The sequence below is a fragment of the Dasypus novemcinctus genome, chromosome 3, assembly GCF_030445035.2.
Source record: "Dasypus novemcinctus isolate mDasNov1 chromosome 3, mDasNov1.1.hap2, whole genome shotgun sequence".
Taxonomy (NCBI): Eukaryota; Metazoa; Chordata; class Mammalia; order Cingulata; family Dasypodidae; genus Dasypus; species Dasypus novemcinctus.
In genome coordinates this window covers 128,772,844-128,797,638 of record NC_080675.1, presented here as the reverse complement: position 1 = coordinate 128,797,638, position 24,795 = coordinate 128,772,844, and the positions used below count along the sequence as shown (strand labels likewise).

General features: G+C 40.0%; 1 protein-coding gene and 1 pseudogene across 2 annotated transcripts in view; one reads left to right on the top strand and one right to left on the bottom strand.

The window, feature by feature from the left end:
• DNAAF4 (dynein axonemal assembly factor 4) overlaps nt 1-24,795 on the top strand; it is a 110,848-nt gene that overhangs the window by 55,398 nt on the left and 30,655 nt on the right. For both annotated transcript variants that reach the window (XM_004468315.3, XM_071214207.1), the window contains 3 exons: nt 5,019-5,253; nt 11,803-11,948; nt 13,212-13,321. In XM_004468315.3, the coding sequence (XP_004468372.1) occupies nt 5,019-5,253; nt 11,803-11,948; nt 13,212-13,321 (491 nt within the window). The remainder of the gene's footprint in view (nt 1-5,018; nt 5,254-11,802; nt 11,949-13,211; nt 13,322-24,795) is intronic.
• Nucleotides 7,732-9,111, bottom strand: LOC139438206 (elongation factor 1-alpha 1 pseudogene; annotated as a pseudogene).

Genomic DNA, 24,795 nt, shown 5'->3' with positions numbered 1-24,795 from the left:
CTGTCCCCAGTTCATCAATCCTGTTTCCCTTCCTACTAGTCTCTCATTACTCAGATGAAGTTAATACAACATCAGTCCTAAGCCAAGGTAAGCCTGGGATAAAGAGAAAAGCGAATGTGTATATGTGTTGTTTGTAGGTTTTTTTTTTTTTTTTAAAGATTTATTTTTATTTATTTAATTCCCCTCCCCTCCCCCGGTTGTCTGTTTTCTGTGTCTTTTTGCTGCGTCTTGTTTCTTTGTCCGCTTCTGTTGTCGTCAGCGGCACGGGAAGTGTGGGTGGCGCCATTCCTCGGCAGGCTGCTCCCTCCTTCGCGCTGGGTGGCTCTCCTTATGGGTGCACTCCTTGCGCGTGGGGCTCCCGTACGCGGGGGACACCCCTGCGTGGCACGGCACTCCTTGCGCGCATCAGCACTGCGCATGGGCCAGCTCCACACGGGTCAAGGAGGCCCGGGGCTTGAACCGCGGACCTCCCATGTAGTAGACGGACGTCCTAACCACTGGGCCAAAGTCCGTTTCCCTGTTTGTAGGTTTTAGGAGAGTAGCTTTACTTTCTTTTATTAGATAAATTGTGAGTTTACAAAAAAATCAAGCATAACATACAGGATTTTCATATATCGCCCCCCACCACCACCTTGCATTGTTGTAGAACGTTTGTTATAAAGGATGAAAGAACATCATCAAAATATTACTGTTCAGGAGAGGGTCAGGAGGTGGTGGAGAGTAAAATGCCGAGAAAATCATATCAAAATATAATAAAGAGGGTTACCTGTTTAGAATGCTCGGAGGGGAGGGTCTGATGCAGGACGGGCTCCTGGGGAATGCCTAAATGCTCATTCTGCCAGAGTGGGTGACACCATGGGGTGAAATCCCAAGTAGTGAGAGTGGGGGTGGACCCACATCCTGGGGAGGACTAATGCCACCAAATAGAGGGAACTGTATCCCTCGAGAGAAAGGGTGGCTCCCAGGGCATTGGGGCAGTTGAGCAAGTTAGGCCCTGAACACTATTCCATCTATTTCTGGAAGTGGCTTCTCAGGAAACGTAGGTTGGCTGTCACTGTGGGCACCAAGGTGGAAGGGAAAATGGACGTTAAATGTGTGGAACCAAAGTAAAAGGGGGGCAAGAGAGGAGTTTTTTGAGAGTACACAAGGATGGATATAAAACATGTAATATTACACCATAACATAGAGGAGATGACAGACTGATAATGTAAACCATAATGTAAAACATAGGATAACTAAAAATGTAAAGAACTGTGTATCCTAAAGTATGCACCATAATGTAAGCACAGATATTACCTTGTTAGAAAGCTAATATCTCAGACTCTGTACATCACCTTAAGTAAATATGACGTGAAAAGGGTGTAAGAGTATCGCTGTGGAAGGAAAAAGGTTTTGTGGTGGATGTATGGGAGTGCTGTATATTATATATATGCATTGCTGTGGTCTAGGACTCCTGTGAAGAAATGCTGAATAATTAAGGGGGGGGGGGAAAGGATAGGATGTGGAATTTTTTCAAGTCAACATTCTTTATCTAAGTTCTTTATCTAACTTTATCCAAGTTCTTTATCCATCCTTTAAACCCATCGCTATATACCATTCCCTAGTAAGGGACCATGACATTATATTGGGCTTCAAATTTCGGGGAGTTCTGGACCACAGAGTGTTTCAACAATGGCAATGGAGGGATACTGGTATGGGATACCAATGACAGGTGATATATGGCTGACAGGGAGCGGTACAGAACATATGTCCAGGGTGCATGGTAATGATTGGATATACTCATAGTGGCAACAATTAAAAACCACAGCAGGGGGGGTACTGGGTTCCTGGCCAGTGGTGCTCTGTCGTGGTCCCTAGGGGAGCAGCGACAGTCTCCCAGGTACAGCGGCGGGGACCGGGAGGGAGTGAGGGTTCAACAGTGAGCCCCTGATGCTAATGACTATGCTTGTGAGCTGATAAACCTAAAATAAGAATAAGGCCTAGAGCAACATTGTGCCTGGGAATTTCCTCCTGTCAGCCTTCATGTTACTCAAATGTGGCCAGTCTCGAAGCCAAACTCAGCATGTAAATGCAATGCCTTCCCTCCAGCGTGGGACATGACACCCGGGGACGAGCCTCCCTGGCAACGAGGGACCACTATCAAATACCAACTGATGATGCAACTGGAAAAGGACCTTATACGGAAGGTTCAATGCGGATCAGCAGAATATCCATGTCTACATAAAATAACATGACTTTAAAATGCTGTTTGACCTAAAGTAAGGGGGAAATGGAAAGGAGAAATGAGTTTATATGGCTACGAGTTTCTAAAAAAGAGTCTGGAGGCTGGCAGAAGGATTGCCCTCATGCACAACTGAGCAGAGTCAGAGAGACAGATAAAGCAGATACAACCCCCAGATATTGGTTCCTTTGAAGGCTAAAGAGACCCATGAGAGTTATGGCCATGGCCGATGGGGTTAACTACCAGGGCAGATGGCCCCTCTTTGGAAATGGTGTTTATGTGTGATGAATCTGGACTCAGATGGGATCTCCCTTCATAAGACTTTCATGCTAATGTGCTGGAGGTGCAGTTAACGTTGGGATTTAAGATATATTTAGGGGATTTGAATCTCTGGACTGACAATGTGATAGCCAGGTCCTGAGCCTCAACAGACTCCAGCACCTACAATCTGATTTATTGGACTTACCACACTCAGCTAAGATGGAGTTGAAGAAGGACAATCACCACACCATGGAGCCTAGAGTGATTACAACTGAAAATGGGAGGATTGCATCCAGCATCCATGTGGAATTTGAGCCTCCTCTTGACATAGAGGTGCAATGGACACAACCAATCCAATGTCCACATAGAAGAGGTGGTATTGGATTGAGAAAAGTGGACATGGTGGACGATGGGTATGGGGAAAGGCAGGAAGAGATGAGAGGTGGAGGTGTCTTTGGGACATGGAGCTGCCCTGGATGGTGCTTCAGAGGCAATCACCGGACATTGTAAATCCTCACAGGGCCCACTGGATGGAATGGAGGAGAGTATGGGCCATGATGTGGACCATTGACTATGAGGTGCAGAGGTGCCCAAAGATGTACTTACCAAATCCAATGGATGTGTCATGATGATGGGAACGAGTGTTGTTGGGGGGGTGAGGGGGGGGTGGGGGAGCGGGGTTGAATGGGACCTCACATATATATTTTTGATGTAATATTATTACAAAGTCAATAAAAAAAAAAAAGAAGAAAAAAAAATAAAAATAATCATAAAAAAAAAAAATATTACTGTTAACTATAATCCATAGCTTACATTTGGTATATTTTCCTATAACCCCCATATTGTGAACATTATGTATTAGTATTGTATATTTATTATGGTTTATGAGAGAACATTCTCATATTTGTACTGTTAACCACAGTCCATCACCAACCATGGAGTTCACTGTGCTATATGGGCCCATGCCTTGTAGAATTCATCCAGAGTGTTTACTTATTGGCTCTCACTTTCATCACAGTTAACTTTAGAACATTTCCATTACAATAGGAAAAATTCCATACCTTTTTATACCTCTCTATTGTTGACCCTTGGCATTGATATAGTACCTTCTTTGCCGTTGATGCAAATACATCACAATATTACCGTTAACTATAGTCCATAAGTTACATTGTATTTTCCCATGTAATCACCATATTCTTAGTACCTTGTAATACCGACATATATTTGTTCTAATTCATAGAAGAACATTCTTCTTTTTGTACTATTAACAACAGTCGTTACCTACCACTGAAGTTCACTGTTATACTGTTTCTAGATTATCCTGTAGCTGTCTTTTATTTATTTTTTATTTTATTTTATTTAATTCCCCCCCCTCCCCTGGTTGTCTGTTCTTGGTGTCTGTTTGCTGCGTCTTGTTTCTTTGTCCGCTTCTGTTGTCAGCGGCTTTGTCCGCTTCTGTTGTCGTCAGCGGCACGGGAAGTGTGGGCGGCGCCATTCCTGGGCAGGCTGCTCTTTCTTTTCACGCTGGGCGGCTCTCCTCACGGGCGCACTCCTTGCGCATGGGGCTCCCCCACGCGGGGGACACCCTTGCGTGGCACGGCACTCCTTGCGCGCATCAGCACTGCGCATGGCCAGCTCCACACGGGTCAAGGAGGCCTGGGGTTTGAACCGCGGACCTCCCATGTGGTAGACGGACGCCCTAACCACTGGGCCAAAGTCCGTTTCCCTGTAGCTGTCTTTTAAAATAACAAAATTTTATTTTTTCACTGAGCCCTTAGATATCATCTAATTGAATACCTGCCTATATTTTACATATAAGTAAACTGAGGCTAAAAGAAAGGATTCCCTGAGGTAATTTCTAAAGTTAATGGTACATGGGAAGTGGGCTTGGCCCAATGGATGGGGCATCCGCCTACCACATGGGAGGTCCGCGGTTCAAACCCGGGCCTCCTTGACCCGTGTGGAGCTGGCCCATGTGCAGTGCTGATGTGCGCAAGGAGTGCTGTGCCACGCAGGGGTGTCCCCCGTGTAGGGGAGCCCCATGTGCAAGGAGTGCACCCCATAAGGAGGCCACCCAGGGCAAAAGTCTGCCCAGAATGGCGCCGCACATGCGGAGAGCTAACACAGCAAGATGATGCAACAAAAGGAAACGAGATTCCCAGTGCCACTGCTAAGGATAGAACCGGTCACAGAGGAGCACACAGTGAATGGACAGAGAGAGCAGACAAACGGGGTGTGTGTGTGTGTGTGTGTGTGTGAAGGGGAGAGAAATAAATAAAAAATAAATCTTTTTAAAAAATTAAGTTGATGGTAGAGCTAGACCTAAAATCTGTGTTTTATGACTGTCAAATCAATGAACATTCTACCAAATTATTTATCTTTCTCATTTTCCCCATTTTTCCCATTTTATGTTTAATTCTTTATTGAGTACTAACTGTTGCTAGAGTTTAGAGGTAAGAATAATTATAATGAATTTCTTATATAAAGAAATGTTTTTTATGTGTTTTAAAGGATTTGGTAATTGGAAATTTTACAGATTGAAGAAGAAGAGAGGAAAAAAATAGAAGATATGAAAGAAAATGAACGGATAAAAGCAACTAAAGAACTGGAAGCCTGGAAAGAACGTCAGAGAAAAGCTGAAGAGCAAATAAAAATACAGAGAGAAGTGAAATTAAGTCAACAAGAAAAAAAAATTGAAGGAGAGAGAAAAAAATTACAACATGAAAAAAGCCTTAATAGAAACTTGGCATCTAGAAATCTTGCCATAAAAGGTACAATGATTACTTTGATATATTTGGAAAAATGAGTCCTGTTGGTGAAATATTTATGACACTTTTTTTGTAAATCTATTTGTAGTATCAGGTCATTATTTTGGTATATTGAGAATAAGCAATACAATACAAAGACTAAGGTAGACCTCTTCTAGGGAGTTTTGAAGTTTTCATAAGAAAACAATTGAGGATTCAGCATCTTTTTTATTTGGGTACTTCCCTTTGAATTTATGCATTGTTTAAAATGTGCTTCCCTCATGAGCAGGTCCAAAATAACTTGGAGTGGACTAACAGGGCCAGGAGCATTCAGTTTTCCCTTTAGAGATAAACAACTAGGAATTTCATTAAAAGACTTATTTCCTCATATGACAAAGGAAAATGAGGGTTATAACCAAAGTGCTTCATGGTTCTTATACTTGGAAGCAGGTTGGCTGTTTCTGGCTCTTTGATCCTGATATGCTCAAAAACAGGTAAGAGAATATGATTTTTTATTAAAAGCTAAGAGTTTAATTTTTACCTCATTATGGAATATTGAACTTTGTTTTGGGTAAATTTAGTATTTTCCTTATATAAATGAATCATTATTTAATTCCTGTAAATAGAACATTTTATAGTACAATCACTTATGTAATTATAATAAAGATAATATTAGCATTTATTGGTCACCAATATATGCCAGTTGGTTTTTATGGATTATATCAATCAATGCTTAGAACAGCACTTTGAGGTAAGTGCTGTTAGCCCTATTTTAAAGAGAGGAAGTAGATTTTCAGAGAGGGTAAGTGACTGCACAATAAGTAAATCTCTGGGATTTGAACCCCAGTCTGTCTGCATCTAAAATCTGTGCTGTTTCCACCAGATATGTGGTGAGCCTGAGTGTTGGCTTGGTAAGTGTTGGCTGAGTTGAAAAGTCATTTAGAATGAATATTAAGAAGAACCCATTATTAAATTTGTATATATTATTGTGGTTTAATATTGACATATAAGTTCACCACCACACTACTTTCTTTAAAACCATTTCAATAAAATGTAAACATTTCCTTCCTTCCTATTTCAAACAATGGGATGTTTTCAAATACTATTAGATCCCAGCTGCATTTTTATGGATAAGGAATAGACATTAAATAAAAAATTCCTTCAAGGATAATAAGGGAGGGAAATGGAAATGGCTCAACCAATTGGGCCCTTGTCTACCATATAGGAAGTCCAGGGTTCAATGCCAAGGGCCTCCTGGTGAGGGCAAGCTGGCGCATATGACAAGCTGGCCCACATGGAGTGCCAGCTGATGTGGGAATATGGCCCCACGCAGGAGAGCCACCCTGCGTGGGACTGCTGCCTCATGCGGAAAGCTGCCCCGCACAAGAGTGCCACCCGACCCGTGGAAAGCTGGTGCAGCAAGATGATGCAACAAGAGACACAGAGGAAAGAAAATAAGAAGCTGTAGGAGAATAGGGGAGCTGAGGTGGTGCAAGAGAGTAATCACCTCTCTCCCACTCTGGAAGGTCCCAGGATCAGTTTCTGGAGCTGCCTAATGAGAATACAAGCAGACACAGAAGAACACATGCAAATGGACACAGAGAGCAGATAATGGGGGGGAGGGGGCGGAGAGAAATAAATAAAAAAATCTTTAAAAAAATGTTTTAAAGGATAATAAGGGAAATTAAACAAGGTAGAAGAAAACCAGTGTAGATTAGATATTTTTGGATTCTTACTCCAGAGGTCCTTTCCCCCCTTATTTCATTAGCATCATTACAGATGCCCAGTTATCTTGGTTCCCTTCTTCCATTCCATCTATCCATGTAGCAAGTATCTACTCATTCTGTACTAGGAGTTATGGAATATACAAATATGACTTTAGATGTGGTCAGTGCCTTCAGTGGATTAAAATGTAAATACAAATATATTCAATAAGCTGAGATTTATAAATAGTTGCTTTTAAAATTTCACAAGTGTTTCATTTGTTAATAAAGTTAAGACCTATAAAAGAGGAAAAATTGACTTATCCTACCAGATTATTCTAGTATTACTATTTTAATGTTATTTTTACTATTTTAATGTTATTAGTAATTAAAAATGCTCACTGCTAACATTTCTAACAACACAAAAATATTGTATTATTGTGCCAAAAACATTATTTGCACAAACCTGTCTTAGATACAGAATACAAAATGGTATGGCAGGTGCTGCAGATTGCCTATTAAGTGTATACTCTCTCTCCTTTTTTCCCCTTCTTAAGCTTTCTTTTAATGGGTCTCGAAATTCTGTGACAGATTTTTTGTCAAATTGTTTCCATTTAAAAAGTATTGATTTTAAAAATTAACCACTTAAAACAATTGGGCTTACAAAACATTTCCTTCTAAAGATTTTACATTGCTTTATTATAATTTACCAATCTTTTACTATTAAACTTAAATGGCCACTTGAGAAAAATATTTCTGAGTCTGTTCTTCAATCACTGATTAAGACTGGCGTGATAGTCTATGGATAATAATATTTAGCCTTCTGAGCTTTCTGGGTAGACTTGGAGACCTTGCCAGCTCCAGCAGCCTTTTTTTTCACTGCCTTGATGGCACCCACTGCAACTCTTTGTCTCATACCACAAATAGAAAATGACCCTGAGGAGGATCATCAGATCCTCAACGCACATGGGCTTGCTGGGAACCATATCAATGATGGCAACATCATCAGATTTCAAGAATTTGGAGCCATTTTCCAGCTTCTTACCAGGATATCAATCTTCCTTCAGTTAAGCAAACTTGCAAGCAGTGGGAGCTGACAATTCAGCACAGGTACATGGGTCAGCACTGATTTGGCCTGCATGGTTCAGGACAATCACCTGAGCAATGAAGCCAGCTGCTTCCATTTTTGCTGTCACCAGCCATGTTACCACAATGAACATCTTTTACAGACAGGTTCTTGATATTGAAGCCTACCTTGTATCCAGGAAGTACTTCACTCAAAGATTTGTAGTGCATTTCAACAGACTTTAACTTCAGTTGTAATGTTGACTGAGCAAAGATGACCACTGTGCCCATCCGCTTGGCCCATAGCAGTAGTACCAATACTACCAATTTGTGGACATCTTGGAGAGGCAGGTGCAAAATTTGCCAGTTGGACAAGTAGGTGGCAGGATGCAATCCAGAGCTTCAGGCACTGTGGTTACACTGGCATTGCCATCCTTACAGGTGGCTTTCCATCCCTTGAACCAAGGCATGTGGGCAACTAAGGCATGTGAGCACTTGGTTCCAACATATTGTCACTATTCCAACCAGAAATTGGCACAAATGCTGCTGCATCGGGGGTCCTGCCAATTTTCTTAATGTGGGTGCCGACTTCCTTAACGATTTCATCATCTCTCTTCTGGCTGTAGAATGGCTCACTGGAATCCATTTTATTAACACTAACAATTTGTTGTTTCACACCCAGTGTGAAAGCCAGAAGGGTGTGCTCACAGGTCTGCGCATTCTTGGAGATAATACCAACTTCCAGTTCACCAACACTGGCAGCAACAATCAGGACAGCACAGTCAGCCTGAGAGATGGGCTGATAATAATGTTTTTGATAAAGTCTTTGTACTCTGAGACATCAATGATTGTCATATAATACTTGCTGGTATCAGATTTCTGTAGGGAGATGTCAGTGTTGATACCATACTCATGTTCAGCTTTCAGTTTATCCATGACCTAGGTATATTTGAAGGAGTCCTTTCCCATCTCAGCAACCTCCTTTTCAAGTTTCTCAATTGTACTTTGATCAATTTTACCAGATTTATGGTGATCAGGTGGCCAGTAGAGGTGGATTTGCCTGAATCTGTGTGTCCATGATGGCAGTATTGCAATTAGCCTTTTCTTTTCCCATTTTGGCTTTGTGTTTATAGCATTTTATGTGTTTTTGTGAAATTGTTCAACTTTAACCCATTTGCTAGAAACAGAAAGCTAATTTCTCTATTTTGTGTTTTCCTATTTGGCTTACTTTCTCTGTAATTGTTTGAAAGTTTTATGCAACTAGTGGTCACTTTAATGTTTGTTATAAATATTTTAAAATTTTTATTTCTTATGGGATTATGGTGCTTATTTCCTCCATGTCCTGCATCCTAGTTATCATTAGTAATTTCAAGTTATATACTTGATTTAAAATTTTATTCTTGTTTTCTTCTTTTGCATTAACATTTAAAAATCTTACATTTTTTTATGTGTCCACCATTGTTTTAGAAAACCCATCCCTTTTTATTTTCACCCTCAAGTTTTCCACTCCTGTGTTCTTTATTTTATTTCTCCATGTTCTGAAACATTTTTTTGAGTAATTGAGTAATTTGAGTAGTTCAGAAAAAGATGGATTGATGGGTGTCTTTTCTGAGTTCTTACATATTTTTGGAAAGTTGCCTTTACAGCTGAACAACAGGTGGATATAAAATGTTGGGATACTGTATTAGTTAGGTTCAAGCTAACTTGTTATAATAAAGAGATCCAAAATTTTAACTCAAATAAAATAGAAATTTAGTACTCTGTAATGTAACACTTTTTCATGTGACCGGTTTAGGGCTGGTAAATGGTTTGCACTTCAAAGCCACTCAGGCACCTAGGCTGGTGGAGTCATTTCTGCCATCACATCATTTGGCTTCTATCTCTGGTTCCACGGTTAATGATACAGTTGGCATTGTTGTCTAGCCAGCGGGAAGAAATAAAGAGGAAGTCCACAGCAAGCATATTTGCCTTTAGGAGGATGATCTGTAAGTTGTGGGTATCACACTCTTGGTCCAGGTGTGGCACATAAACACACCTAATCTTAAGAGAGACTTGGGGAAACGGACTTTGGCCCAGCGGTTAGGGCGTCCGTCTACCATATGGGAGGTCTGCGGTTCAAACCCCGGGCCTCCTTGACCGGTGTGGAGCTGGCCATGCGCGGTGCTGATGCGCGCAAGGAGTGCCGTGCCACGCAGGGGTGTCCCCCGCGTGGGGGAGCCCCACGCGCAAGGAGTGCGCCCGTGAGGAAAGCCGCCCAGCGTGAAAAGAAAGTGCAGCCTGCCCAGGAATGGCGCCGCCCACACTTCCTGTGCCGCTGACGACAACAGAAGCGGACAAAGAAACAAAAGCAGACAAAGAAACAAGATGCAACAAATAGACACCAAGAACAGACAACCAGGGGAGGGGGGGGAATTAAATAAATAAATAAATCTTTAAAAAAAAAAAAAAAAAAAGAGAGAGACTTGATTATGTACATTCTAGTCTGGCACAGACATATGCCTGGTTTAGACTGCTGAAATTCTATTACTAAAAGGAAGAAGGGAATATGAATAAGACTCTGGGAAATAATTAGCAGTCTGAAACACAGGCATCTGTAGAAATTTTTTCTTCAAATTTTTGATGTCACTTAGTTCCAGTTCATCTTTTCTCCCAGGTTATTGCCTTCCTTCCCCCCTTTGAAATGTTTACTCATCCCAATTTTTAGTTTTAAAAATTAGAATCTTAGTTTTTTTTTTTCTTATTTGTATGTGCTCATTTTATATTAACTTTCTGTCATATTTGTGGTAAATCTTTTTAACCAATTTTGATATTTGCCTCTTAAATCTGTTTATCATTGTTACTTTTTTTTGCTGCATTTCCCTTACTTCATTCACATAGTTTATATTCCAACACATAGATTAATTTCTTCTTTTATATAGGCTTAGCAACCATTACATCTAACTACCTTTATTAAAATGCATAGTTTTTCATTAGTATCCTGTGCCTGCTCTCATTAGTTCTTGCCCATGGTTGCAAAACTTTTGCACTATCACAAAGAAGTAAGAGTGAGTTGCAGGACCTATTCTATCTCTTGTTCAGTATTAACTGCCACTCATAAACAGAGGTGTTTTGCTTAACCTCAAGACTGTTTGCTGTGGGGAAAATTTATTATGCATCTTAGACCTTGTTCCTATAAAATCATCATTTTTTTCCTTTAGAAAAGCACTCAGTACCTTCCTTAAATATATTTTGGAAACAGATGGGTAGGGTCACAAAAGATGTTACTGTGGTTAAAAAAAATAATTGTTGACCATTTCACTGGTTTACCTAGTTGAGTAGTATGGATTGTATTATTATGCATATATAAAAGATAGAATAGTGCAACTGTATTTTACCTATTATTAGATTTGTTGGTCTTATCATAACTTAATTCTGAAGATGAATGGATTAAACTTCTCTATCTACATGTTAAAAACTTTAGACATAATTTACAGGAGACAATACTATAGGAGCTTAAGGAGATAGTGCTAGCAGTGATAGTTTTGCCTTATTAGAGAGTGTCCTCCCCCGAGTTGATGTAAATTGGACACTCAGTAGTCTAAGAGAGAATCCAAGCTGGGATCATTGATTAAAGAACAGATAATTATTATTCTTCACTGCCATGCTTTGTAGTGATGGATTTTGCATTCCTTCTTGCAGAAAGCATACTTGGTTTATTTATATAGGAGTTTTAAAGTAGCTTTGGTGTGTAGTCACTTCTAAAAGTCAGTTTGATTATTAAACTAGAACATGAGAAATAAATAACTTGTTAATATTGCTTTTGAAGGGAGAAATTCAGAAAATATATTTTCTGATAAGTTAAAGGAAGACAGTATTCCTGCTCCTCGTTCTGTTGGCAGTATTAAAATCAACTTTACTCCTCGAGTATTCCCAACTGCTCTCCGAGAATCACAAGTAGCAGAAGAAGAGGAGGTATATTTACTTGTTGTTAGTTGCAGTTACCACAAATGAAAATGCTTAAATGTTTAATGTTTTATCTATTAAAACTAGTATTGGTTCTGAATTTCTTAAGTATTTGTTATACTAAAGATATTACTTTCATGAATATATTTTAGTATTTCCTTGTGAGAAAATATTTCTGCAGATTTAATTTGCTCTGGAATGCTGATGAGGGAATACTAATAACAGCATTGTTGCTTATTCCAGGAGGTAAACGTTTGCACTTATTTTCTCAAATAAATAATTTTCTATAATATGTAAACTTTGAATCAGTATTATTTTGGTAAGAAGAGATTTAGAAACCTATTACTTTTGGGTATGTCTATTTTGATGTTGTGGAATTACTATCTTTCATTTGTTTAGAAATTCGAAGCCCTAGGATTTAGAATTTCTAGATAAATTGAAGTATTATTAGTTATAAAATCATAAAGGACTGAATTTTTCTACTGCAAGATGTGAATTGATGCTTCTCTGAATTGAAAACTTTTAGAAATAATTGAAGATCCTTAAGGCAGAATGATAATTTATAAATACCAACTTTTTCTTATTAAGCAGTATATTATTTTTATATTTTATTGTTTATAAGTTTAATTAAAATAACAATTTAAAAAATCACTTTATATTTTTCAACATAGAAAATTAAAATATAAACAATAAAATAACAATAGCATGAATTCCCAAAATGGATAAAATTTGTACTAGAAACTTTTATATATTTGATCTCAACCAGTTAGTGAGATTTTTTAAAGTATAGAAAATGAACTTTAAAATCACCATCATCAAATATATTTCATTTGTGTCTTTTAAAAACTTCATTCTGGGAAGCGGACTTGGCCCAGTGGTTAGGGCGTCCGTCTACCACATGGGAGGTCCGCGGTTCAAACCCCGGGCCTCCTTGACCCGTGTGGAGCTGGCCCACGCACAGTGCTGATGCGTGCAAGGAGTGCCCTGCCACACAGGGGTGTCCCCCGCGTAGGGGAGCCCCACGCGCAAGGAGTGCGCCCCGTAAGGAGAGCCACCCAGCGCGAAAGAAAGTGCAGCCTGCCCAGGAATGGCGCCGCCCACACTTCCCGTGCCCCTGACGACAACAGAAGCGGACAAAGAAACAAGACGCAGCAAATAGACACAGAGAACAGACAACGGGGCGGGGGGGGGGGGGTGGGTGGGGTGGGTTTAAATAAATAAATAAATCTTAAAAAAACAAAAAAAAACAAAACAACTTCATTCTCATTTCAGTGGCTACACAAACAAGCAGAGGCACGAAGAATAATAAATACTGATATTCCTGAACTTTGTGATTTAAAAGAAGAAGAAAAGAACCCAGAATGGTTGAAGGAAAAAGGAAAGTAAGCGTAAACTCTGGCCATGAGATTTATAATATATTTATGTAGACATTAGTACTTAACCACATTCTTTAGTTAACTGTGTGTGTGTGTTGGGAAGGGAAGAAATTGGAAATAAGCACATTAGGTAGATGAGACCCCTGTATTTAAATAGATCAAGTAGCAAAGAAGGCTCTTATTTTTGCTTTTGTTCTTAAATATCATAAAAATTTAAAAATCACATTTTTTAGAATGGTTATTAAAATTCCTTTTTGATCATTTACATGTAACGTAAGTCCTTCCTGATACCTCCCTTAAAATATGATCTTTTATTTTTATTTTTTTAAGATTTATTTATTTATTTTCTCTCTCCTCCCCCCCCCCTCCACCCCAGTTATCTGTTCTCTGTGTCTATTTGCTGTGTCTTCTTCTTTGTCCGCTTTTGTTGTTGTCAGTAGCATAGGAATCTGTGTTTCTTTTTGTTGCATCATCTTGTTGTGTTAGCTCTCTGTGTGTGTGGCACCATTCCTGGGCAGGCTGCATTTTCTTTCCTGCTGGGCGGCTCTCCTTACGGGGTGCACTTCTTGCGTGTGGGGCTCCCCTACGCGGGGGACACCCCTGCGTGGCACGGCACTCCTTGCTCGCATCAGCACTGCACATGGGCCAGCTCCACACGGGTCAAGGAGGCCTGGGGTTTGAAATGCAGACCTCCCATGTGGTAGATGGATGCCCTAACCACTGGGCCAAGTCTGCCACCCAAAATATAATATTTTAAAAATTAGAATTTGATTATTCATTCCCATCTTTAAAAGTTTACCAAATTATCTTATAAATTATTTTATATCCCCAAAATAATTTTATTTATTTTTATGTGGGTATAATTATGAATATTTTATACAGTTATAAAAAACTGTTAACTCTGGTACATTCTGAGTGGCAATTTGAGTGCATATTTTGGGGCAATTATAGATATTATTTATTATATCTCATATATGCATCTGTGTGAGTTTCTTACTGTTATTTTAACAAATGTCCTCAAATTCAGTGGCTTAAAACAACACACATTTGTTATCTTACAGCTCTGGAGGTCAGAAGTCAAAAATAGGTATCACTATACCAAAGTCAAGGTTTTGGCAGAATTACCTTCCTTCTGGAGGCCCTAGAGAAGACTGTTTCCTGTGTTTTCCAGCATCTAGAGTCTATTTGCCCTCCTTCCTTGACTTGTGGCTAAGTAATTGTTTCACTCTGACCTCTGCTTCCATTGTCACATCTCCTTCTAAGACTCTTTCCTTTCTCCCTCTTTCTTTCATAAGGACCCTTGTGATATGTTGGGTCTACCTACAAAATCCAGGGTAATCTCTCCATCTCAAGATCCTTAATTTAATCACATCTGCAAAGTCTCATTTGCATATAAGATAACAGTCACAGGTTCCAGGTATTAGGACATGGATATCTTTGGGACATCATTATTTTTACTACTGCAACACATGTATTTTCCTTTTCTCGTTTTCATTCTTTTCCTTCTTGCTCTTTTCTCTTGCTTTTTGAAATTCCATGGATTGATTTGTGAAATTTAGCTGTAGTTAGCAATTTTTCTGAAGGTTAGGGAGCCTAAGGCTGATACATTGGTTCCTCTTACTTCTAACTCTAAAACCCTACATGATTCTCCCTTTTTTTTCTCTTTCTTGAAAGACTGCAAAAGAATGGAGCACAGAAAAGTACTCCCAGAATTCTGTGGAGTAGAAAACTTTGAGGAAAGAGTTATGTTTTGTTATTTTCTTCTTTAAGAATAGGAGAGGTTTAATTAGATTGAGTGACAGGACAGAAAAGAGATCCTTAGAAGAGTGGAGAAAATTGAGTCCAGGTCACAGAAGAGTGGATGGATTTGTCTTTATTTTGATTGTGTTTTCCCTGTTTTTAAAAAGTTGTGTGCATTTTAAAATTTTACAATATAAGAACATATTTCTTTTGAAAAAATTCAAACACTGCTGATAAAATGAAAGTTCCACTGGTTTTCACCTATCTTCTGGCCGCCTGCCACCCAGCTGTAATCACTTAAGCATTTCTACTCCACTTTTCATTGTACATGTTTATCTTTAAGTTGTCCCTGTCATAATTTTCATACTTTTCGATCATTTACAACAGCTTTCACATGTACTATCTCACTAAATTCTCACAATTATACTTGGATAGGACCCAGTGCTCTTGCACTCATTTAACAAATGTTTATTATGTAAAAAGCTCATTTACTTTATCTTTATTTCCATTTTACAAATGTGAAAAAAAACCTGGGGAGATTAAGAAACTTGGCTAAGGTCAAGGTTAATAAGTAGAACCAGCATTCAACCCCAGGTCTGTATAACAGCAAAGTTTGTGTTCTTACTACTGCTATACACCTTCCATAGATGAACAAATATACCTCCTGTCCTTTTGTTCTACTTGGTTAGCTTTAGTGAAGGTAGTCCAAGTAGTTTGACTGTCACTTGTATACATTTGTTGCCTGAGAATGCAGAAGTGTGTGTAGCTGAGTGAGCTGTCCTGTTGGATTGTTTACTTTTCTCTAGATAATGTTGATAGATTGACTTGAAATAGACAGAGATGTTTAATTTCCTGAGATTGGAGGAAAGAAAGTGAAGAAAAATGTAGATTTAGGTAAGTTTCTAACAGCAATGGTAATCGATTAGTGGGTACTGCTGTAGACTAGGTTAGAGACGGTGAATTCATAGAAGTGCCAGTCTTTATGGCTGGGCGTGATTTATCTCCCACAGGTTTAGTCATTTGGATTAAAGAGTAGAACGGACAGATTAGTGTGTTGAACCAGGTTTGGAATTTTGATTGACAAGTACAGCAGAAGACTAGCAGTGCAAGGGACCAGAGATTGCCCATGAAAAAGTAGTTCATATATGCAGCCATGAAATCCAGGCTGTTTTAGAAAGGAAGAGATGGCATGGGGAGCTTAGTAGACTAGGAGAAAATGGGGTGATTAAGGAATTGGAGGCCACTGTGAGGTTGAAGATTGAGGATAAGGAAAGTTGGCAGAGTAGGAATTTCTGATCAGTTACTGGGATTCTAGAGTTTAATACTTCTGAGGTCAGTTCCAAGTGATTACAAAGTCCAGGGTATGCCTCACAAGTGAGTAGCAAATTAATATATCAGAGTTGAAGGAAAGGTGATTTGAGTTAGGAAGTTCAGGTATTTCAAAGTTAGATTGATAAACCTTAAAATCCCTGGAATTATGGTAGAAGTTGGGATGGAGACAGATGCTTAAAATCAGGTCTCAAAGCCCTCAATCAATAAAAAGAAGAATATTTTTTAAAAAACCAGTGGATAGGGGCAGCAGGCTTGGCCCGGTGGTTAGGGCGTCCGTCTACCACATGGGAGGTCCGCGATTCAAATCCTGGGCCTCCTTGACCCGTGTGGAGCAGGCCCATGCACAGTACTAATGCACGCGCAAGGAGTGCCGTGCCACGAAGGGGTGCCCCCCGCATAGGGGAGCCCCACGCGCAAGGAGTGCGCCCCATAAGGAGAGCTGCCCAGCATGAAAGAAAGTGCAGCCTGCCCAGGAATGGTGCCACACACACGGAGAGCTGATACAGCAAGATGATGCAGCCGAAAGAAACACAGATTCCCATGCTGCTGACAGCAACAGAAGCTGACAAAAGAAGGTGCAGCAAATAGACACAGAGAACAGACAACCAGGGTGGGGGGTGGTAGGGGGAGAGAAATAATAAATCTTTAAAAAACAAACAAACAAAAAAAAAACAGTGGATAGCAGTGGCAAGAAGGCAGGAGGGTAGAGTGGATGTCATAAATCCCAAAGGATGATGACTTATATAAAGGAAGTGTTATAGCTTAGAACTAGCAGAAGTAAGCAAAGAGAATGCCAGATCCTACTATTCTGGTCCCATCTTGGGGATCTGGTGGATGGGGTCCCTCAAGTAGAGAGGGTGGTAGAGATAGTACTGCCCTCAGGGCAGAATCTGGTTTATTTTAGAAATCCTTCTGTGGAGAAGTTGATGGTATAGGAGAGGATTGGGAGATGGAGTCTGCTATGGCAGAACCAGGGTGGGGAAGTGCAAGGAAGTAGAGGGGGATGAGGGTAGGAAAGACCAGCAAATAAAAACATTGAAATGGGGACAAGAGAGAAGCTTACTTTTTGGTCAGTGTCCTAGGTCAAAAGGAATGATGGACATGGTTAGAAAGTCCCTTGGAACAAGTTGTTGTAATGCTGCAACCAACTAAAGGTTCCAGGTAGTGTTTGGTCTGGTCTTATTTCTGATATACTAATGATATGATTTGTGGTATATATAAAATTGACTGCTGGCTGAAGCAATGTGTTTTTTTTTTTCTTTTTCAAAATACTCTGTTTATTTTATTTGCTTCTCTCTGTATGCTCTAAGTCAGGACAGACATTTCATAGATACCGAGGCTCTGTGACTGGAAGGTCACAAGCCTAAGGCAGACGCAAATGCAGTAACTGAATTGTATTGAACATAGACAACTACTACCATTGAAGGCTTTATGAGAATCAGAAATCATTTTCCATCTCTCATAAGGAACTCCTGGACACAGCTGGTCCTGAGAAAATAACTTTAGAGTTCCTCTGTAGAATGGGTGTGGGTCGTGAGGGTTTTCATGTCTTTAGTTTTGCCATCCATACTGGTAATCTTCATCAAAAGCATATCAATTTCATCATTTACAAAATTGGACTTCGTCCTTTTCATCTCCTCCAGCAGCTTTATTTGTGTAGTAAATAGCACTTTGTACATCCCAACTATTTGTCGATTAGATGTGGGACACCAAAAGGCCATAAAGGGAAGTGGATTTGGCCCAACGGATAGGGCATCCGCCTACCACATGGGAAGTCCAAGGTTCAAACCCAGGTCCTCCTGACCCGTTTGAAGATCTGGCCCACTCGCAGGGCCGATGTGCACAAGGAATGCTGTGCCATGCAGGGGTGTCCTCCACCTAGGGTAGCCCCACGTGCAAGGAGTGCATCCAGTAAGGAGAGCTGCCCAGTGGGATAAAAGTGCAGTCTGCCCAGGAATGGCACCGCACACATGGAATGCTGATGCAGCAAGATGATGCAACAAAACGAGACACAGATTCCGGGTGCTGCTGACAAGAATACAAGCAAACACAGAAGAACATACAGTGAATGGACATAGAGAGCAGACAACCAGGGGTAGGGGGTGGTGGAGGGAAGCAGGGAAGAGAAAAAAAAAGGCCATACACAGCTTTGTGATTCCTGCAGCATACTTTGGGGAAGTCAAGTATGAATGCTAGATTGTAATTACTTTAGTCTCTGTTGTTTTTGTACCATTTTGCCTTAATACCTCCATTAAGGCAGAAAAAAAAACAATAGAAGAGAAGAGAGTTGAGAATGAGGAGGAAAAATGGAGGAAAACTTAGTAACTAATGATTCCTAGACAGAGTACAGTCTTGACTAATTGTAATGCCAGAAAGAGAAAGGAAAAGAAAAGAAAAGAAATAGTGCCAAGGACAAAGAGATAAAAGACAAGCTTAGAATAGTTAGAATTGTTGCCTCTCTAGCAATGTAATATGGAATAAAAGATAGAATCAGGAATAATGGGACCTTTTTTTTTCTTGCATATGTATAATTTCTTTTTTCTTAAATTGATTTTATTGACACATTAATTAAGCATACAATTCATCCCAAGTTTACAATCAATGGTATTTAGTCAATCACATAGTTCTGCATTCATCACTTCAATTATTATTAGAACATTTTCCTTACTTCAATAATAATAACCAAAAAAAACAGGAAAATTACTCACCGTTCAATCTCTCTATGCTTCCCCTGCCATACATAGCTGCTATTTCTAGCCATTCTTACACATCTATTTATTTATTTTTAAGCAGTTTTATTGAGATACATTTACGCATCTCATGACCCATCCAAAGTGTAAAATCAATGGCTTTTTGTATAATCACAATATTGTACATTCATCACCACAAAAGATTTTAAAATGATTTCACTACTCCGAAAAAGAAAACCCCTCACCCCTTAGCAGTATCCTCTTAATCCCTCTATCCTTCCCCAGCCTTAGTTAACCACTAAACTAATTTCATCTCTATAAATTGATTTATATTCACACTTTATATAAATGGAATCATACCATATATGGGACTTTGTGTCTGTTTCTTTCACTTAACATAATTTTTTTTTCAAATTCTACTCAATTTATTCATTTTTAAAAAAGATATTACATTAAAAAAATATGAGGTCCCCATTTGCTCCCACCGCCCCCACCCCACCACTCCCCCCCCCAACAATACTCTCCCCCATCATCATGTCACATCCATTGCATCTGGTGAGTATATCTCCGGGCATCGCTGCACCCCATAATGGGACCATTTTAAAAGCAACATGTTAAGTTTAAAGCCAAAGAATGAATTTTTTTTTCATTTCCCAAGGCTTTGTTTCATAGTAGCTCTCTGTATTTACACAGACAAAACAGTCCAACTTCTTTCTTGTGCTATGGGACACTTGTTTCACAAATGGATAGAAATGGGCAATCTTTCAAAACAGCAATAGATTGAAAAACTGTAGAGGTAATTATATCTACTCAAAAATGGGTTCTTGAAAAAACCACAGGATTTTTAATATTCTTTCTCTAGCTTTCTATTCCAATGTCTTTGTTTTAATGTCAAATCCACCTTTCAGAAAAATACACGTAGCTTAGACAATTTTATTTACAAAAGCATTTTACCTTTTCCAATTAACATACCAGATAGATTTTTAAATTCAGATTATCTCACGTAAAACAGTCTAGGCACTCTAATTTAGGTATGTGCATGGTATGATATTACTTTATAGCTTTATATGACTCAGAATCTATAATAACTTTAATAGCTACCTTCCAGACACTTGTAATCATATAAGATAGATGGACCCATTGATATTACTTTGTGCTTGAATTTTGACATTTTTTTTCATCCCTGGCTTGACCCCAAACTAAAAATGAAAATCCTCCTTTATTCATCATGAGAGCCTTGAATCCCATCTGTGTATCTACTCTCTAGAGCAAATCTAAAGTTTGGAGAGAATTAGGAATATATAACTCCACAATTTAGCCCCCAGCATTGTATTCCTTTGGTTATATAAAATCACCTACTACCTTAGTTCTAGTGTTTGAACTTTCTTCTTCTTCTCTCTGCCTAAGTGCTAGGTTTGAGGCTCTGCTTTGCTTTTGCTTTTCCTCTTACCACTGAGGTTAATCCTGCTTCTGAACCCAGTTTTGTATCTAGGGGCATGCTATTAATACTTGCTGACAGACTTCCCAGTACCAACTTGTGCCAATCTGAATTTCAGTATGTTTGCTGCTTTGAGCATAGTATTTTTATTGTATGGCCTGACTTGTCATTTTATTTTGTATATAATATCCTTTACCTCCTTCATCCTTAGTGCTGAATAGCACTGGCTGATAATGCCCTCATTAAGGCACACTGATGCTCAGCCTTAGCTGCTCTCTATTTAACCCCGTTTTCCACACACACGAAAGCTGAAAAAGACAAGACTTTCAATGTCCTTTGAAGGACAGGTTGCTGTTAAAGGTCCTTCATAACTGTTGAAAGCTTTTCTGTCTTGTAATATGTTTTGCTCCCTGTCCTCAATGCTATTTCTAATCACTGCCACTTGTTTTTTTTTTTAATTTCTTTTTTTATAACAGTTGTAGTTTTACAGAAAAATCATGTAAAAAGTAACAGAATTCACCTAAATCTCATCTCACATACACAGTTCTCCCTATTATTAACATTTTGCATTTATATGGGTGTGGCTGGGGTTTGTTTAACCCCGACGCTGACGGGGGGGTCTGGAGGGGTCAGGCTAGACCGCAGCGGCGTCTGAGGCTGCGGCAGACAGCCTCAGAGGGGCTCTCAGGTGTGGAGGACGCACGGCAAGGGGAGGAAGAAAGCCGCGGAGACCAGGTCTGTGTGCAAGTCTGGTTTTTTGCGGAAGGGGACACAGCTTTATAGGGTTAGGGACTGCGTGGAGGGATTTGATAGGTGCGGGCGGGTACTGCTTCCTGATAGGTGATTGTAAGCGGTTGCTAGGCAGAGGGCTGGCTGAGAGGTTTGGAATAGGGGAGGGGAAAGAGGGAGTGAGAGCTGGCCGGATGTTGGGCTAGGCGGGAGATAAAAAGGGGGAGGGCAGCGCCGGCCAGCCATTAGCAGCAAAGGCCTAGTCAGGCGTGGTCACTTTATCTAGGTCCAGTGGGCAGAGGCAGTATCACTTCTTGCCGCACCGTTTGCTACTGTGGCAAGCCGGGCGCCCTTCCTCCCACATCTCCCCCTTTGTTTTTATTAAGCTCCTCCGAAAAGCTTGATTTGAGGAGGGAGGGGGACTGTGCCTGTCTTAGGTAGGGATTGCGCCCAGCCGGGCAATGCCCGTGCCACACAGGTGGCCAGTCTTACCCGTCTTGGGGAAGCGCAGCAGCAAAAGGCCGTGTCCCTGCCTTAGGTTGACTGGCGGGCCGATCCCATTGCCCGTCATTGGCTAACAGTCTGGCGCCTTGATGGAATGTTGGCGGCTTTAGATAAACAGGGCGGGGGAGGGGAAAGGGTAAGGGTAAGGGGTTAGGATGGGCGGTGAGAAGGGGTAGGGGCAGGGGAGCTGGGGCTCGGGTGTGTTGAGAGGTGGCTGGCCATTTGGGGAGGACGGCAATTAATGGAGACTCCTGGTGCGTCTTCGTCGGTGGTGCGGATTTGCTGGTACTGGACCTGGATGGGCTTACTAAGGACAGAGTTAACTTGATTTTTGACAAGCCGGACAATTTGCTTGATGATCTAGGGTCTTAGGGCTAATAGGAGGACAAGGGTGAGGAGCGGGCCTAGAAAGGGGAGAAAGTAAGAAAGGATTTTATTGGGCAGCCCCCAAGAGAAAGACTATCCGGCTTCATGTTCTTGTTTTTTCTTGCGGAGGCCCTCCCTAACTTGTGCGAGGTTATCTCGAATGAGGCTAGAATGGTTAGCATAGAAGCAGCATTTTTCTCCTAACGCTGCGCAGAGCCCCCCTCTTTTAGGAGGAGGAGGTCTAGGCCCCTGTGGTTTTGGAGAACGACCTCGGACAGGGAGTTGAGAGATGTTTCAAGGTGGGCCATGGAAGTCTCAAGGCAGGCGATGTCTGCATCGACAGCTTGCCTAAGGGTTGAAAAGGAATTATCTTGGAGGCTGAGAGCTGCAGCTCCAGTGGCTGCGCCGGCAAGACCTAGAAGGGTGGCAATTGTGATGGCGGTGAAGACTTCCCGTTTCTGCTCGTGCTGCGGGGAGCTGAAGTGCTGCCAGGAGTCAAAGAATTGGTTATCAGTATAAAAGAGAACGGGGTGGGGGGGGGGGGGCAATAAGTATGAGCACACAGGTGTCACTGGTGGAGTTAAGGGTTTGAACATTGAGACATGGAGTGAGGCCGGAGGAAGAACATAGCCATTTGGTATTATTAGGGGGAATTAGGAACTTAGCGGCTGCATATGGCTACCTTTATTGTAATTGATAAATCTATATTATTATATAAAATTCCTATTTTACCTTAGGGTTCACTCTTCGTGTTTTATAATTCTATGGGTTATTTTTTCTTTATTAGAGAAGTTGTAGGATTACTGAAAAACCATGCTTATAGTATGTAAAGAGTTCCCATATAAATTTCTATTCTCGTTATATATATATATATATATATACACACACACACAACTTAAAATTTCTTCTTTTAATCACATTCACATATATAATTCAGTGCTGTTAATTACATTCACAATGCTGTGCTACTACCTTCAACATCCATTACCAAAACTTTACAATCACCCCAAATAGAAACTCTGTACAATTTAAACATTAACTCCACATTCTGTACCCCCAATGTGGCCCCTAATAATTTATAGTCTAGATTCTGACTTAGAGTTTGCTTATTCTAATTGGTTCAAACAGTGAGATTGTATGATATTTGTCCTTTTGTATCTGACTTATTTGACTCCATAATGTCTTCATGATTCTTCCATTTTCTTGTGTGTATCAGAACTTCATTCCTTTTTACAGCTGAATAATATTCCATTGTATGTATATACCACATTTTATTTATTCATTCATCAGTTGATGATCACCTGTGTTGCTTCTGTCTTTGGGCACTATGAACATTGGTGTAAAAATATCTGTTCTAGTCCTTGCTTTCAGTTAATTTAGGTGTATACCTAGAAGTGAGATTGCCAGGTCATATAGTAATTCCATACTAAACTTTCTGAGGAATTGCTGAACTGTCTTCCACAGTGGCTGCACCATTTTCCATTCCCACCAATAATGATTGTTGCTATTTCTCCACATCTTCTCTAACACTTCTAATGTTCTTTTTAATAGTAGCCATTATAATGGGTGTGAAATGGTATCTCACTGTGGTTTTGATTTGCATTTCCCTAGTAGCTAATGATGTTGAACATCTTTTCATGTGCTTTTTTGACCATTTGTCTTTTTATTGTTGTTGAGTTGAAGGATTTCCTTATATATTCTGGATATCAATTCTTTATCAGATATGAAGTTTCCGAATATTTTCTTGCATTCTGTAGGTTGCCTTTTTCACTTTCATGATAAAGTCGTTAGGTACACAAAAGTTTGTCAGATGCCTTTTCTATGTCAATTGCGATGACCATGTGTTTTTTTTCCCTCAGTTCTGTTAATGTGATGCATTATATTAATTTATTTTCTTATGTTGAAACACTCTTGCGTACCTGGGATAAATTGCACTTGATCATGGGGTATAATTTTTAAAAATACTGTTGGATTGATTTTCTAGTATTTTGTTGAGGAAGTTTTCAGCTTCATTGATAAGAGAAACTGGTCTATTCTTTTCTTGTAGTATCCTTTCCTGGCTTTGATATTAGAGTGATGCTGGCCTTATGGAATGAGTTAGGGAGTGTTCCCTATTTTTCTTAGTTTGCCACAGTGCTGCTGATACAAAGTACCAGAAATGGGTTGGCTTTTATATATAATATAGGGATTGCATTTTGAGCACTGACCTCTGGGGGCTTGTTTTCCAGAAACTTGGAATTTCTAAAATTATCACTCTCTGGTTTCTTTATGCCCAGCAGTTTAGTTCTCAGTTTATCTCTTTCCTTTTGTGTTTTGTAATAAATTGCAAGGAGAAGCCAGGCTACATTTTCCACATTTACTTTGGAAATCTTCTCAGCTAATGTCCAAGTTTGTCATTTTCAAATTCTGCCTTTCAGCTAACATGAGGAGTCAATTTTGCCAAGCACTCTGCCACTTTAAAACAAGGATTGCTTTCTTTTCAGCCAAAATTTCTGTTTAAGGCTTCATCAGAAATAACTTCAGGGTCCTGTGATGATTAGGCTAATGTGGCAACTTGGCCAAGTAATTGTCCCACTTACTTGGTCAAGCAAGCACTGGGCTAACTGTAATACAAGGGCATTTATGGACTTTAATCACCATTGACTTAACTGCAGTGGAAAATCATAGATAGCTGATTACAA